At 56.7% G+C, this 16,239-nt stretch overlaps 1 protein-coding gene across 1 annotated transcript in view; it reads right to left on the reverse strand.

Moving 5' to 3' along the window:
* The window catches only part of poln (polymerase (DNA directed) nu), a 459,972-nt gene that overhangs the window by 189,189 nt on the left and 254,544 nt on the right, over window positions 1–16,239 (reverse strand). Inside the window, exon 8 of the mRNA XM_072517547.1 lies at window positions 9,020–9,077. Within this exon, the coding sequence (XP_072373648.1) occupies window positions 9,020–9,077 (58 nt within the window). The remainder of the gene's footprint in view (window positions 1–9,019; window positions 9,078–16,239) is intronic.

Genomic DNA, 16,239 nt, shown 5'->3' on the forward strand with positions numbered 1-16,239 from the left:
TGGGGGGTGGTCCGTGCCGGGGAGGGGGATGGGGGATCCGTGCCGGGGTGGAGCTTGGGGGGGGGTCCGTGCCGGGGTGGAGGTTGCGGGGGGGTCCGTGCCGGGGAGGGGGATGGGGGTCCGTGCCGGGGAGGGGGATGGGGGGTCCGTGCCGGGGTGGAGGTTGGGGGGGGTCCGTGCCGGGGAGGGGGATGGGGGGGGGTCCGTGCCGGGCTGGAGGTTGGGGGGGTCCGTGCCGGGGAGGGGGATGGGGGGTCCGTGCCGGGGAGGGGGATGGGGGGTCCGTGCCGGGGAGGGGGATGGGGGGTCCGTGCCGGGGAGGGGGATGGGGGGTCCGTGCCGGGGAGGGGGATGCGAATGCGAGGGCAAGTGAGTTGGTCCACCTGGCCAGGTGCCAGCCTCCAACAGTTGGACCCATGCGGTCCATGCCACCTGGCTGGGGGTAGGAGGGGATATGGGCAATGATGACATGTCGTCGTTCCCCTCCCCCCCACCAGGCCGTCATGTTTTCCGATCATCCAGCGATGTTGGCCGCCGTGGCAGCAGCCGCTCATGTCTATGTTGCCCTGGTTGAGGAGGAGGAGGAGGAGCATGCCAGAGAGGCGGCGCAGGCTGCCGCAGAGGGACAGGCGGCGCAGGCTGCCGCAGAGGGACAGGCGGCAGCCGCCCAGGCTGGAGGGACACCTGACCGACAGGACGAGGAGGGGGAGGAGGACGTCGCGGCCCCACGGCAACAGAGGCACCCGAGGGCGCCCCGTGTGTACCGGCCCCGGCAGTCATACCAGGACCTCACGGACCGGGAATGCAGGAGGAGACTCCGGATGAGGCGGGAAACCGTGGCACACATCCGCCACCTGCTGGCACACCAGTCACCGCGTGGCACTGGCGGGGGACACCCTCTCCCCGTGTCCGTCAAGGTTACGGTGGCCCTGAACTTTTATGCAACGGGGTCATTCCAGGCACCGAGTGGGGACCTGTCCGGCATATCGCAGACATCGGTGCATCGGTGCATCCGGGCAGTGACAGATGCCCTATATGCCATGGCGCACCGCTACATCCGCTTCTCCGTGGACCGGGCCAGCTAAGATGCCCGGGCCGTGGGCTTCTCTGCCGTGGCCGGATTCCCCATGGTCCACGGCGCGATCGATGGGATGCACGTCGCCGTGCGGCCACCTGCAGATAACAGGGCCGTGTTCACCAATAGGAAGGGGACCTATTCGATGAACATATAGGTGGTCTGCGACCACCGCATGATGATCCTGCACGTCTGCGCCCGTTACCCAGGCAGTGTACACGACTCATACGTGTTGTCGCGGTCATCCATCCCCGGCATGTACGAGGGACGCCATCCCCGGCTGAGGGGCTGGTTGCTGGGCGACAGGGGCTACCCATTGCGATCGTGGCTGATGACGCCTATACGGAGGCCACGCAATGAGGTGGAGAACCGCTACAATGATGCCCATGTAGCGACAAGGGGAGTGATAGAGAGGTGCTTTGGCGTGCTGAAGATGCGTTTCAGGTGCCTGGACCTCTCTGGGGGCGCCCTCCAGTATCGGTCAGATAGGGTCGGCCGCATCATTGTGGTGTGCTGCATCCTGCACAACATAGCCCAGCAGAGGGGCGATGTGCCGCAGGCAGAGGAGGGCGGAGTGGAGGAGCAGCAGGAAGAGGCGCAGTCCTCCCCAGATGAGGGGGATGGGGGTAATGGTCAGGGCAGACGGGGTAGACACAGGCGGGTGGCTGTCCACCGTTACCGGCTGGCCCAGCGGGCACGGGACAGACTGATAGACGCCCGCTTCACTGACTAGATGGGCGTGGGAATCGGGTAGAATGGCCACAGACCACACACCATGGCAACAGCCGACCACCCACACCCTCCACCCATCCACCCACCCAGCACCCTCACCCCCCTCCCCAACCCCACCCACCCCACCCACATGCACACCACCCCCCCCCCATTGCCGATCCACCTGCGGCACAACGGGCCGAGCTCACACAGTTGCGGGTGGACGCGTGTCTATTGCAGGCCATGGAGGATGATGACAACCCGCCCTGCGGTGAGCTCCTGGCTCTACATCGTTGGACTATGTCTGACCCATGGCCACAGTACCACCATCCACCCGGACCATCCCTGCATGCGGCTGTGACACTGCAGCGCACGGTCCCGTCCTCTGCCCGGGGATGTTGATGGCGGCCCAGGGGGAAGGGGGCAGACTCACCTGGGGCTGAGGTAAGACCACCCCTCACACACACACTTGCGCTCAACGTACATGACACCCCCGCACGCTTTGGACAGAGCACAAAGGCAGCTTCTGTAGGTGTAACATTGACTTTAATAACCAAAGGAGTTCATGCACGTGCCCTAGCCCCTAAAACTCATCTGTGCCCTGCACCCGTGCCAACTTACTCAGTGTCTAATTGTTTGGCCTTACGGGCCCTTTGACTACGTCTACGTGGTTCCCCAGATGGTACAGCAGAACTGGAGGTGGACTCCTGTGATTCCTGCCCTCTGACACTGGATCCCTTTGGCGGCCGTTTCCTGGGGCGTCCTGGCCTAGATGGGCCAGGCTGCGGCCCGGGCCACTGGGATGGCGAGCTGCCAGCCTGTCCTGCCCGTTGCCCACCCGATGCACCTGGGAAGTGGGGGAGTCCGAGGTGTCGCGGTGTACCGGGACCTCCCCTACAGGGGCAGCCGGGGCGGACCACACCACCTCCTCCTCCCTCGGGGTGCCCGATGGCCCCCAGGCCTCTACATGGGTGGGGGATGCGAACGGACTGGCCATCCGACGCCCCCCCGACATCTGGCGCTGCCAGTCCTGGAGGCCCGTGCTGGTATCGACAGGGGTCTGCAGGTTTGCAGCCATGGCGCGCAGGGGGTTGGCAAACCCTGTCTGTGACAGTGCAACGCCGGCTCGCACATGGCCACTGGCGCCGATGCCCTCAGCGATGGCCTGCAGAGACTGGGCCATGGCCTGCTGAGACTGGGCCATGGCCTGCAGAGACTGGGCTATGGCGTTGAGCGCCTCTGCCATCTGGCGCTGGCACTGGCTCATGGCCTCCTGTGAGAGGGCAGCCATTTCCTGGGCCACAGACGCCGCCTGCACGGAAAGCCCCAGGCCTCGCAAACCGTTCCCCATGTCTGACACCGTCGCACCCATTGCCTCCACCGCGGACGCCACCCGTGCGGTGTCAGCTTGGGTGGCACGCATGACCGGCACCACTCCCAGCTCCTGGACGCGGGTGGACTCCTCCACCTGCGACTGCAGCCGCCGCAAGCCGCCCGTCACCCTCTTCGCTCGTCTCCGGGTCGGTGGTTGCATCAGATCTATGTGTGGGTGTGGTAACTCCAGGAACCCGGGATCCATCTGGGCGGCAGATGTTCGCTTGGGCTGGGCTGCCCTCCGACCGCCGCGCCCCTCTGCTGCTCCTACCTCCACCTGCTGTACCGGGACGGCTGTGTTGTGCGCACCAGTGAGTGTACCAGACGCCTCATCACTAAAGTGCCCAACCGAGGTGAGTGTTTCTGCGATGGTGGAGGGTGTTGGTGACAGCAGTGGCGTTGTGTCGTGCTCTTCGTCCCACTCTGAGTCCATGGCACTTTGGGGTGGGGGTTCGTCTCCACCCATCCACTCTGAGTCACTGTCCGGTATTTCGTCTTCCTGGGCAGTGCTGTCCCGGGTAGTGCTGTCCCGGGTAGTGGTGTCCCGGGTAGTGGTGTCCCGGGTAGTGGTGTCCTGGGTAGTGGTGTCCTGGGTAGTGGTGTCCTGGGTAGTGGTGTCCTGGCTCGGATGTGACGGGGGCCTGTGTCTGCCCCCCTCGTCGCTGGGTGGTCGCTCCCGCACGTGACGGGGGTGTCGTCTCCCTGTTGCTCCAGGTCTCTCCGTCTCCCGTGGCCTCCGAGGGGCATCCTGCGGGTGTCGCATGCTGGAGGGTGCGGGTCTCTCCGTCTCCCGTGGTGTGCGAGGGGCATCCTGCGGGCGTCGCATGCTGGAGGGTCCGGGTCTCTCCGTCTCCCATGGTGTGCGAGGGGCATCCTGCGGGCGTCGCATGCTGGAGGGTGCGGGTCTCTCCGTCTCCCGTGGCCTCCGAGGGGCATCCTGCGGGCGTCGCATGCTGGAGGATCCGGGTCTCTCCGTCTCCCGTGGCCTCCGAGGGGCATCCTGCGGGCGGTCTGCATCTGCGGGGATGGGTGCCTGGACGTTTGGTCCTGCGATACACAATGAAGCATGCATGGTTAGACATCAGGCAGTGATCAGGTGATATGGGGGAGGGGGATATAGGGGAGGGGGGATATGGGGACGGGCTGTCGGTGGCTCACTTGCTACTACGCCCCCGACCTCTGCATCAGCAACCTCCCGGTCGTCAGGTCCGCCAGCCAGTTCCAGGGCCCTTTCCTCGTGTTCGGTCAGTGGCCTCTCATCAGCGGGGCCTCCTCCAGTCCTCACATGCTCCCTATTGTTGTGTGCGCGCTTATCCTGTGGGGGGGGGGGCTGGCAGGGGTAAAAGGCAACACTGTTAGGCAGGTATATGAATGCACGCCATCGGTTGCGCGTGCATTGCAGAGGTTAAGGTTGGGGCTGGATTCACTTGGGGATATGGGGGAGGGGGGTATATGGGGAGGGGGATATGGGGGAGGGGGGATATGGGGGACATGGGGGAGGGGGGATATGGGGGATATGGGGGAGGAGGGATATGGGGAGGGGGATATGTGGGAGGGGGGATATGGGGGAGGGGGGATATAGGAGGGGATATGGGGAGGGGGGATATGGGGGAGGGGGGATATGGGGGAGGGGGGATATGGGGGAGGGGGATATGGGGGATATGGGGGAGGGGGATATGGGGGAACATAGAACATAGAAAATACAGCACAGAACAGGCCCTTCGGCCCACGATGTTGTGCCGAACCTTTGTCCTAGATTAATCATAGATTATCATTGAATTTACAGTGCAGAAGGAGGCCATTCGGCCCTTTGAGTCTGCACCGGCTCTTGGAAAGAGCACCCTACCCAAACTCAACACCTCCACCCAACACCAAGGGCAATTTGGACATTAAGGGCAATTTATCATTGGCCAATTCACCTAACCCGCACATCTTTGGACTGTGGGAGGAAACCGGAGCACCCGGAGGAAACCCACGCAGACACGGGGAGGACGTGCAGACTCCGCACAGCCAATGACCCAAGCCGGAATCGAACCTGGGACCATGGAGCTGTGAAGCAATTGTGCTATCCACAATGCTACCGTGCTGCCCTTAAGAACAAATAAATCAACACTATATCATTTTACCGTAATCCATGTACCTATCAAATAGCTGCTTGAAGGTCCCTAATGTTTCCGACTCAACTACTTCCACAGGCAGTGCATTCCATGCCCCCACTACTCTCTGGGTAAAGAACCTACCTCTGATATCCCTCCTTTATCTTCCACCTTTCACCTTAAATTTATGTCCCCTTGTAATGGTGTGTTCCACCCGGGGAAAAAGTCTCTGACTGTCTACTCTATCTATTCCCCTGATCATCTTATAAACCTCTATCAAGTCGCCCCTCATCCTTCTCCGCTCTAATGAGAAAAGGCCTAGCACCCTCAACCTTTTCCTCGTAAGACCTACTCTCCATTCCAGGCAATATCCTGGTAAATCTTCTTTGCACCTTTTCCAGAGCTTCCACATCCTTCCTAAAATGAGGCATTATGGGGTATATGGGGGGATATGGGGGAGGGGGATATGGGGGAGGGGGATATGGGGGAGGGGGGATATGGGGGAGGGGGGATATGGCTGATATGGGGAGGGGGGATATGGGGGAGGGGGGATATGGGGAGGGGGGATATGGGGGAGGGGGGACATGGGGGAGGGGGGATATGGGGGAGGGGGATAAGGGGGAGGGGGTATATGGGGGAGGGGGGATATTGGGGAGGGGGGATATGGGGATATGGGGGAGGGGGGATATGGGATATGGGGGATATGAGGAGGGGGATATGGGGGAGGGGGGATATGGGGGAGGGGGGGTATGGGGGATATGGGGAGGGGGGATATGGGGGATATGGGGGAGGGGGGATATGGAGGAGGGGGATATGGGGGAGGGGGGATATGGGGGATATGGGGAAGGGGGGATATGGGGGAGGGGGGATATGGGGGAGGGGGATATGGGGATATGGGGAGGGGGATATGGGGGATATGGGGGAGGGGGGATATGGGGGAGGGGGGATATGGCGGAGGGGGGATATGGGGGAGGGGGATTTGGGGGAGGGGGGTATGGGGGAGTGGGGATATGGGGAGGGGGGATATGGGGGAGGGGGATATGGGGGACATGGGGAGGGGGATATGGGGTATATGGGGGGATATGTGGGAGGGGGGATATGGGGAGGGGGATATGGGGGAGGGGGGATATGGGGGAGGGGGGATATGGCGGATATGGGGGAGGGGGATATGGGGGAGGGGGGATATGGGGAGGGGGGATATGGGGGATATGGGGGAGGGGGGATATGGGGGAGGGGGGATATGGGGGATTTGGGGGAGGGGGATATGGGGGAGGGGGGATATGGGGGATATGGGGATATGGGGGAGGGGGGATATGGGGGAGGGGGGATATGGGGGAGGGGGGATATGGGGAGGGGGACTTGGGGGAGGGGGGATATGGGGGAGTGGGGATATGGGGGAGGGGGGATATGGGGAGGGGGATATGGGGGATATGGGGGAGGGGGCATATGGGGGATATGGGGGGGATATGGGGGAGGGGGGATATGGGGGAGGGGGGATATGGGGGAGGGGGGATATGGTGGATATGGGGGAGGGGGGATATGGGGGAGGGGAGATATGGGGGAGGGGGATATGGGGAGGGAGGATATGGGGGATATGGGGGAGGGGGGATATGGGGGAGGGGGGATATGGGGGATATGGGGGAGGGGGATATTGGGGAGGGGGGATATGGGGGAGGGGGGATATGGGGGAGGGGGGATATGGGGGATATGGGGGAGGGGGATATGGGGAGGGGGGATATGGGGAGGGGGGATATGGGGGATATGGGGGAGGGGGGATATGGGGGACATGGGGAGGGGGGATATGGGGGGTATGGGGGAGGAGGGATATGGGGAGGGGGATATGTGAGAGGGGGGATATGGGGGAGGGGGGATATAGGAGGGGATAATGGGGGAGGGGGATATGGGGAGGGGGGATATGGGGGAGGGGGGATATGGGGGATATGGGGGAGGGGGGATATGGGGGAGAGGGGATATGGGGAGGGGGGATATGGGGAGGGGGGATATGGGGAGGGGGGATATGGGGGAGGGGGATATGGGGAGGGGGGATATGGGGGATATGGGGAGGGGGGATATGGGGGAGGGGGGATATGGGGAGGCTCACCCTGCCTGCTCTGACGAGGTTGTTCACCTTCTTGTGGCACTGGGTGCCTGTCCGTGGTGTCAGGGCCGCAGCGGTGATGGCCTCTGCCACTTCCCTCCACAGACGCCGGCTGTGGCGTGGGGCAACTCTGCGCCCATGCCCGGGATACAGGGCGTCCCTCCTCTGCTCCACCGCGTCCAGGAGCGCCTCCACATCCCGTGACTGGAACCTCGGGGCTGAGCGGCGGCCAGCCATCCAGTCGGGTGTTGCGGTCGGGTGTTCCGGTCGGGTGGGGGGGAGCAGCGCGGCCTTATGAGCCGTCACGCCGTGCGGCGCGTATGACGCTGCACGGCGTGAACCACTGCGCAAGCGCGGATCCCGTTACGTCGCTGCTAGCCCATTTCGGGCCAGAGACTTTCGACCCATTTTTCCGACGTGACGCAAGTCGGATTTGCGCCGTTTTTTGCGCCGATCGGCGGACTTTCCGCCGATAACAGAGAATTTCGCCCCTGATGTTTATCTGGGTAAAGCCATACAGCTTGACGGTACCGGACATTGGCCCGTTTCCTGCTCTTTAACCTGCTAGAACCAGCCTACCATTGGGCTTTCAGGTTTACCAGCTTTGAGGAGAAGTGCCCAGCCACCCATTGGCAGGTCCAATCTCACTCTTAACAAACATTCACAGTGCATTTGGAGGACTGTAGACCTTTCAAGTGAAGGGGCGGCACATTATTGAATCTATCACAGCAGACACATTCAGCTCTGAGATTTCATCATCACACACATAAAGGGCTCACCGAGTATGAAAACGTTCATTAGTGAATCTGGACGATGAACTCAGATTAAAAGAAAAACGAGTACTAAAAAGCTATCAGAACAGTGTGAAAATCCGACTGTCCGCTGGTTGTTTTGGGGGATGGGTGCAGGGGTTTTCTCGGGTGCTCTGTGAGAGAGTAGTGGCTAGAGATTAGCACAATTACTCACTACTTCCATTAGTGTATAATACAAGTAGCAGGCTGGGAAGGAAAACTCGATTAACCCTGATCTTTTTTGTCTCACGATTCCTATAATCACTAAGGTCCTTTTGGGAAGGAAACCAGCCTGTTCTTTTCGCTATACCGTGATACTCTTAAAAATAGTACAGTAAATGGGAGTGAATTTGTGTTCGACATGCAAGTTAAACTTTCCAGCCCAGCCGCCGCACAAATCATCACGGGCAGGGAGGAAAATGTTGACGGACCAGTTAAACGTCTGTCGCCCTTGGGCTGGAGTTTCCAGGTGCGTCCGGACAATCCCACCCGCAATGTGCAATATAGCATTTTAGTGGCAAAATAGGCAGTCAGCTCAGTGGGTAGCAACCTCACATCTTAGTCAGATGTGGGGTTAAGCCCCATTGCAAAGACAAAAGCTAGATGGACACCTCAGTGCAGTATTTAAATAGTCCAATGTCTCATCTAACAAAACCCGAGAGTTTAGACCGGTATCAGATTGCTACTGAGTGGCTTGCTAGGCCAAAGCATCTGAGAAGAAAGTGCACTCGCCCACTGGGATTGACTGTAAGACATCATGACATGGTATTATTTGAGCTTCAGACACACGGCAACCAGGGGTGGGAAATAAGTGCTAGCCTTTCCAGTGACGCCCACATCCCAAGAATGTGAATAAACAAAGGCGGATAGTTACCGTGGATATACTGCTGCTTGGCAATTTGAATCGGTTGAGTTGGTATTGCTTGAATGTTCTGTAAAAAAGGTAGCAAACCATAGACAAGTTCAAGAGATCAGTTTGAACACAAAGAATAGTTCCAATCGTTTCAACTAAGTGGAAGGAAAACCTGGTGGGATATGAGCATAGGAACAAGACGAGGCCATTCAGCCCCTCCATCCTATTCCACCATTCAATAAGAAGTCTTACAACACCAGGTTAAAGTCCAACAGGTTTGTTTCAAACACTAGCTTTCGGAGCGCTGCTCCTTCCTCAGGTGAATGAGGAGGTAGATCTAGGAACATATATATAGACAAAATCTAAGATGCAAGATGATACTTTGAATGCGAGCATTTGCAGATAATTAAGTCTTTACAGATCCAGAGAGAGGGGTAATCCCAGGTTAAAGAGGTGCGAATTGTCTCTTTGAATTTGTCTATATATATGTTTCTGGAACATACCTCTTCATTCACCTGAGAAAGGAGCAGCGCTCCGAAAGCTAGTGATTCAAAAGAAACCTGTTGGACTTTAACCTGGTGTTGTAAGACTTCTTACTGTGCTCACCCCAGTCCAACGCCGGCATCTCCACATCATGGCTACCATTCAATAAGACCATGGCTGCTTTGTAGTTTAATGCCATTTACCTGCTTTGCTCCTGTATCCTTTAATAAATATCTATCGATCTCTATTTCAATATTTTCAATTGACTCAGTCTCAAAAGATATTTAAGGGGAGTTTTGAGATAGTGCTCATGTTTTTTTTTAAATGTCAGTTTTATTGCCGGCAACAGAGGCCTATTCCTCACAGTTATGAGGATTCATCTCATTTCAAAGGACAGGTTTCCTAAGGAAATTAATAGGAAGGAGGCAAATCTGAAACAAAAGCTTTTGGAAATTGTGGCTGGTTTAGCACACTGGGCTAAATCGCTGGCTTTTAAAGCAGGCCAGCAGCACGGTTCAATTCCTGGAGCAGCCTCCCTGAACAGGTGCCGGAATGTGGCGACTAGGGGCTTTTCACAGTAACTTCATTGAAGCCTACTTGTGACAATAAGTGATTTTCATTTTCTTTCTGGTCTTCAGTAGGCGAGGGATAGATTACTTACGTTGTGGCAGGAGGTTGCATCAACATCCTGCCCTCCCGCTCAAAGTGCCTCTGATCCCAAGAACTGCTTATAGGATCAAGACACATCTGTGATAAATGTATGATGTTGTGCCTCAGCCAAATCAGCTCTCAATTACGCAACTTCAGGACTAAAACTGCATGGGAAAAGGTTAGACTTTGACAAGCGCTAAATTAATTCAGGATTTATTAATTCATGGGATGTGGGCACCAATGGCAAGGCCAGCAATATTGGCCATTCCTCGTTGCCCTGGAGAAGTATATTATTGCTCTTTATTTGTCTTGTTTTTTTCTTCAGTTGCAAGGCCTAACAACACACCGTGAGTTCTTTCCCATCTCCTGGGTTACTGCTTTCTCATTCTCAAAGACACTCTCAGGCTGTGTTGAAGATCCACTTGAGTCTCCTCCCATCTAAATCTCACATCGTAATCCTCTATTCCCTTCTCCTTCATATTCATAGAATCATAGAAAATGAAAATCGCTTATTGTCACAAGTAGACTTCAAATGAAGTTACTGTGAAACGCCCCTAGTCGCCACATTCCGGCGCCTGTTCGGGGAGGCTGGTACGGGAATTGAACCGTGCTGCTGGCTGCTTTCAAAGCCAGCTCTTTAGCCCTGTGCTAAAATGCCTACATTGCACAGAAGGAGGCCATTCGGCCCATCGTGTGTGTACTGGCCCTCTGAAAGAGCACCTTACCCAGGCCCAGGCCTGGGGGGAAAGTGCAAACTCCACACCAGTCACCCAAGGCCGGAATTGAACCCAGGTCCTTGGCTCTGTGAGGTACCAGTGCTAAACACTGTGCCAATGTGCCACCCATATTCTGGTCTAGTTTTCCTTTAAATGCAACTACAATACTTTCTTCAACCATTATCAGGGATGTCATGATATTCAGATAAACATATCATGGTGCAAACACACATACACACTGATGCACAGATCAATGGACCAATCAACACACACGCATCATCACAGCCAATCACCAGTGAGAGCACACGCACTATAAAACGGGGAACACCACAGTTCCCGCTCATTCCAGCAGGAGACAGCTCAGGGCACAGAGCTCACAGCGTGCCACTCAGACATTCACCATGTGCTGAGTGCCTCTCTAAGATAGTGTTAGGGCTGGGTCCACAGGTTAAAGGGTAAAGTACGAACCACAGTCATAAATTTAAAGATGTTGTTATCAAGAGTAATAAAACAGAGTTGTACCATCTATAACCGTGTTGGTTTGTTTGTGTAGCGGAACACCCAACACAACATAGTACCAGGATTGGAACCCAGCAACTGTGAGACCTACCTGCACATCTTCAGGGATCCGCCATCCTGCGCCATGGACACCATCAGCCCGCCGCAGCCGCTCCAAATCGCTGGAAACCTCGGCGTCAACTGGAAGCTGTTTAAACAGCGCTTCCAGCTCTTCCTAGAAGCCACAGAAAGGGAGAATGCATCGGACACCAGGAAAATCACCCTCCTCCTCTCCACGGCAGGGCAACACGCCATCCACATCTACAACTCCCTGGTATTCGCGGAAGGTGAGGACAAGACGAAGTACAAGACGGTCCTTCTAAAACTTGAGCAACACTTCAGCGTCGAGGTGAACGAGAGATTCGAGAGGTATCTCTTCCAGCAGCGCCTGCAGGGTAAGGACGAGCCTTTTCAATCTTTCCTGACACACATCCGTATCCTCGCACAGTCCTGCAGCTATGAGGCCACCTCCGATTCCATGATTCGGGACCAGATAGTTTTTGGGGTCACCTCGGGCACCCTACGCCAGCAGCTCCTCAAAATTAAGAGCCTCACCCTAGCCACCGCCATCGAAGCCTGCGTCCTCCATGAAAACGCGACCAGCCGGTACTCCCAATTCCAAGCGGCTGAATCGGCACGGCAGGGGTCCTATGAGGCCGAGCGGGTCCAGTCGATCGAGTTCCTCCCGGCCCGTGGCCCGGACCAGGGCGGCCATTTTGCGCGCTCTCCGCGGCCTCCCACGCTTGTACGCGCCAAAAGAGGCGTCGAAGCAGAGGAACGTGACGCGCAGGCGCACTCTACGCAGGACCGAACTGTGCATGCGTGGTGGCGCAACGAACGCCACGACGTCATGACCTGCGGCAACTGTGGATCCGCACATTTAAAGCGGCAATGTCCAGCAAAGAATCGACAATGCCTCCGCTGTGGCAAGATGGGCCACTACGCTGCCTGCTGTCGAGCAGCTCAACCTGCCAACGCTCCCCAATTCCGCCAACCTCGCAGGGACGTGTGGGCCATTCAGCCTCCATACACCGAGTCATACCCTGACGACGTACAGACCGGTGATACCGACGACCGGGAAGCCTTCCGCGTTGCGGTCATTGACAGGAATCGGATATCCCCAAGTAGGACCCACCAGCCGATGCCAGTGAACAGCGTTAATCTGGGTGATGAATGGTGTGCCACCCTAACGGTCAACTGATCACCAATCACATTCCGTTTAGACACTGGTGCCTCCGCTAACCTTATAGCACGGTCAGCCTTCTATGCCTTGAAGTTCAAACCACCGATTCGGCCATCCCGCTGTCAGATGGTAGATTACAACGGGAATGTTATCCCGGCCATGGGACCCTGCCAGCTCGAGGTTACACACAATGCATGCACTGCCACACTGTCCTTTGAGATAGTTGGATCATCGAAGGACTCCCTGATAGGCGCAGGGGCGTGCAAGGTTCTCCACCTCGTTCAGCGGGTACACACTCTGTCTCCAGAAGGCACGTCCGACTTCCCGGATGCAGGCTTTAGGGCACAGCTCCACTCGCTCCTCGCCCACAACCAGGAGGCTTTCGAGGGCATGGGCACACTGCCCTACACTTACAGAATACGGCTCAAACCGGACGCCACCCCGGTCATTCATGCACCTCGTAGAGTCCCAGCACCACTTAAAGACCGCCTCAAGCAGCAGCTGCAGTACCTGCAGGACCAAGGAATGCTTTCCCGGGTCACGGAGCCCACACCATGGGTCAGCTCCATGGTGTGCGTAAAAAAGACTTCTGGCGAATTCTGGATCTGCATCGACCCGAAAGACCTGAACAACATCATGAGGGAACACTACCCCACACTCAAACGGGAAGAGATCACGAGCGAAATGGCCCGGGCTAAAATTTTTACAAAGCTTGATGCCTCAAAGGGTTTTTGGCAGATTCAACTGGATCAGTCCAGCAGGAAGCTGTGCACCTTCAACACTCCTTTCGGCAGGTTCTGCTGTAACAGAATGCCGTTTGGCATCATCTCGGCATCCGAGGTGTTTCATCGAATCATGGAACAGATGGTGGAGGGCATCGAAGGGGTGCGCGTCTATGTTGACGTCGTCATCATCTGGTCCACCACACCAAAGGAGCACATCAATCGTCTCCAGCGCGTCTTTGCTCGGATACGAGAACACGGCCTGCGCCTCAACCGAGACAAGTGTTCTTTTGGCCAAACTGAGCTAAGGTTTCTGGGGGACCACATATCCCGGTCAGGAGTGCATCCGGATGCTGACAAAGTAACAGCTTTTACAGCCATGCCGCAGCCGGCAGACAAGAAGGCAGTGCTACGCTTTCTCGGGTGGTCAACTTCCTGGGGAAGTTCATTCCCAACCTTGCCTCCCACACAACGGCTCTTCGCCACCTAGTACTGAAATGAAATGAAATGAAAATCGCTTATTGTCACAAGTAGGCTTCAAATGAAGTTACTGTGAAAAGCCCCTAGTCACCACATTCCGGCACCTGTTTCGGGGAGGCTGGTACGGGAATTGAACCGTGCTGCTGGCCTGCCTTGGTCTGCTTTAAAAGCCAGCAATTTAGCCCAGTGAGCTAAACCAGAAGAAGACTACGGAGTTCCAGTGGCTGCCCGCACACCAGAAGGAATGGGAGGAGCTCAAGATTAAGCTCACCACAGCCCCGGTCTTGGCGTTCTTCAACACTTCTCGAGATACGAAGATCTCGACTGATGCCAGTCCGGCATTGGGGCGGTACTCCTGCAACAGGATGACACTGCATCATGGGCCCCGGTCACCTATGCCTCGCGGGCCATGGCTCCCACAGAACAGCGCTATGCGCAGATTGAGAAGGAGTGCCTGGGTTTGTTAACCGGCATAGATAAGTTCCACGACTACGTGTATGGTCTCCCTCAGTTCACCGTGGAAACCGACCATTGCCCCCTGGTCGGCATCAGACAAAAGGACCTGAATGAGATGACCCCTCGCCTCCAGCGCATTCTGCTCAAGCTCTGGAGGTATGACTTCCAACTGGTCTACACCCCGGGAAAGGACCTCATCATCGTGGATGCCCTGTCCAGAGCAGTGAGCACACTGCCCGAATTGGGGGGGTTCGTATGTCAGGTCGAAGCGCATGTGGCCTTCACTTCGGCCAATCTGCCAGCTAATGATGCAAGTCTGGCCCGTATTCAACCGGAGACTGCGGCTGACCCCCTTCTGCAACGTATGATGCGCCACATGACGGAAGGGTGGCTCAAAGGACAGTGCCCGCAATTCTACAATGTCCGGGACGACTTGGCCGTCATTGACGGTGTCCTCCTAAAGCTGGACCGGATTGTGATTCCACACAGCATGCACAGGCTGGTCCTCGAACAACTGCACGAAGGCCATCTCGGGGTTGAGAAGTGCAGACAGAGGGCCCAAGAGGCTGTGTACTGGCCGGGCATCAGCGACGACATCGCCAACATGGTGCTCAACTGCCCCACCTGCCAAAGGTTTCAGCCGGCGCAACCCCCTGAGACGCTTCAGCCCCATGAGATGGTAACGTCCCCCTGGGCGAAGGTGGGTGTGGACCTTTTTCATGCGCTCGGCAGGGACTACGTCATCATAATTGATTATTTTTCAAATTATCCAGAGGTCATACGCCTGCACGATTTGACATCGTCAGCTGTCATCAGGGCCTGCATAGACGCCTTCGCTCGCCATGGCATTCCGCTTACCGTCATGTCGGACAATGGGCCCTGTTTCGCGAGCCAAGAATGGTCTTCTTTTGCCGATTCGTATGGCTTCACACACGTGACGTCCAGCCCTCTGCATCCCCAGTCAAATGGCAAGGCGGAAAAGGGCGTCCATATCGTCAAGCGGCTCCTCTGCAAGGCTGCTGATGCCGGATCGGATTTCTGTTTAGCCCTGCTGGCCTATCGCTCGGCCCCACTGTCCACTGGCCTCTCACCAGCCCAGCTGTTGATGGGTCACACCCTCAGGACCACTGTGCCGTCCATTCGTGTTCCTAAACCCGACCATGCTCCAGTACTGCAAAGGATGCAACAACAGCGTGCTCAGCAGAAGGTGGCACATGACACTCGGGCAACTGATCTTCCTGCCTTGGCGCCTAGAGACAATGTCCGCATCCACCTACCAGAGGGTGGCTGGTCGGCAACTGCCGAAGTTCTCCGCCACGTGGCTCCCCGCTCGTTCCTGGTTCGCATGCCTGATGGCTCCATTCGCCGGCGTAATCGCCGGGCTCTTCGGCTGCTTCCATGCTCGCTACGTGAATATGCACCGGTGCCACGCCCTCCTGTTGTCCCTGATGTCGACTTCGTGGAGCTTACTGCCACTATGCCTATTCCTCTATCGCCTGTGGCCAGGCCCATTCCTCAGCCGGTGGATCCTGACCCACCCTTGAGGCAGTCAACCCGAATTACCACCTACTAGGCTGGACTTATGAGTCTGTTTGCAAATTGGACTCACTAAAGTGTTATGCCACAATGTTAATGTGTTTCTCTTTTTGTCGTTACAGGAGTTCGCTTTCGATGTTTGATGATTGCACTTGTTTTGTTTATGGTACAACCTCATTGCTATGTTGCACCTGACACCTTCCCATGTATATAGTTTAGCCTCATGTACATGTTGTAGATATTGCACACACATATTCAGCTGCACTCAGTACACACCAATATTTATTACCATATAGGCACATATTCTTGTAAAAAGGGGGGATGTCATGATATTCAAATAAACATATCATGGTGCAAACACACATACACACTGATGGACAGAGCAACGGACCAATCAACATACACGCAACATCACAGCCAATCACCAGTGAGAGCACACACACTATAAAACGGGGA

Source organism: Scyliorhinus torazame, chromosome 9, assembly GCF_047496885.1.
Source record: "Scyliorhinus torazame isolate Kashiwa2021f chromosome 9, sScyTor2.1, whole genome shotgun sequence".
NCBI lineage: Eukaryota > Metazoa > Chordata > Chondrichthyes > Carcharhiniformes > Scyliorhinidae > Scyliorhinus > Scyliorhinus torazame.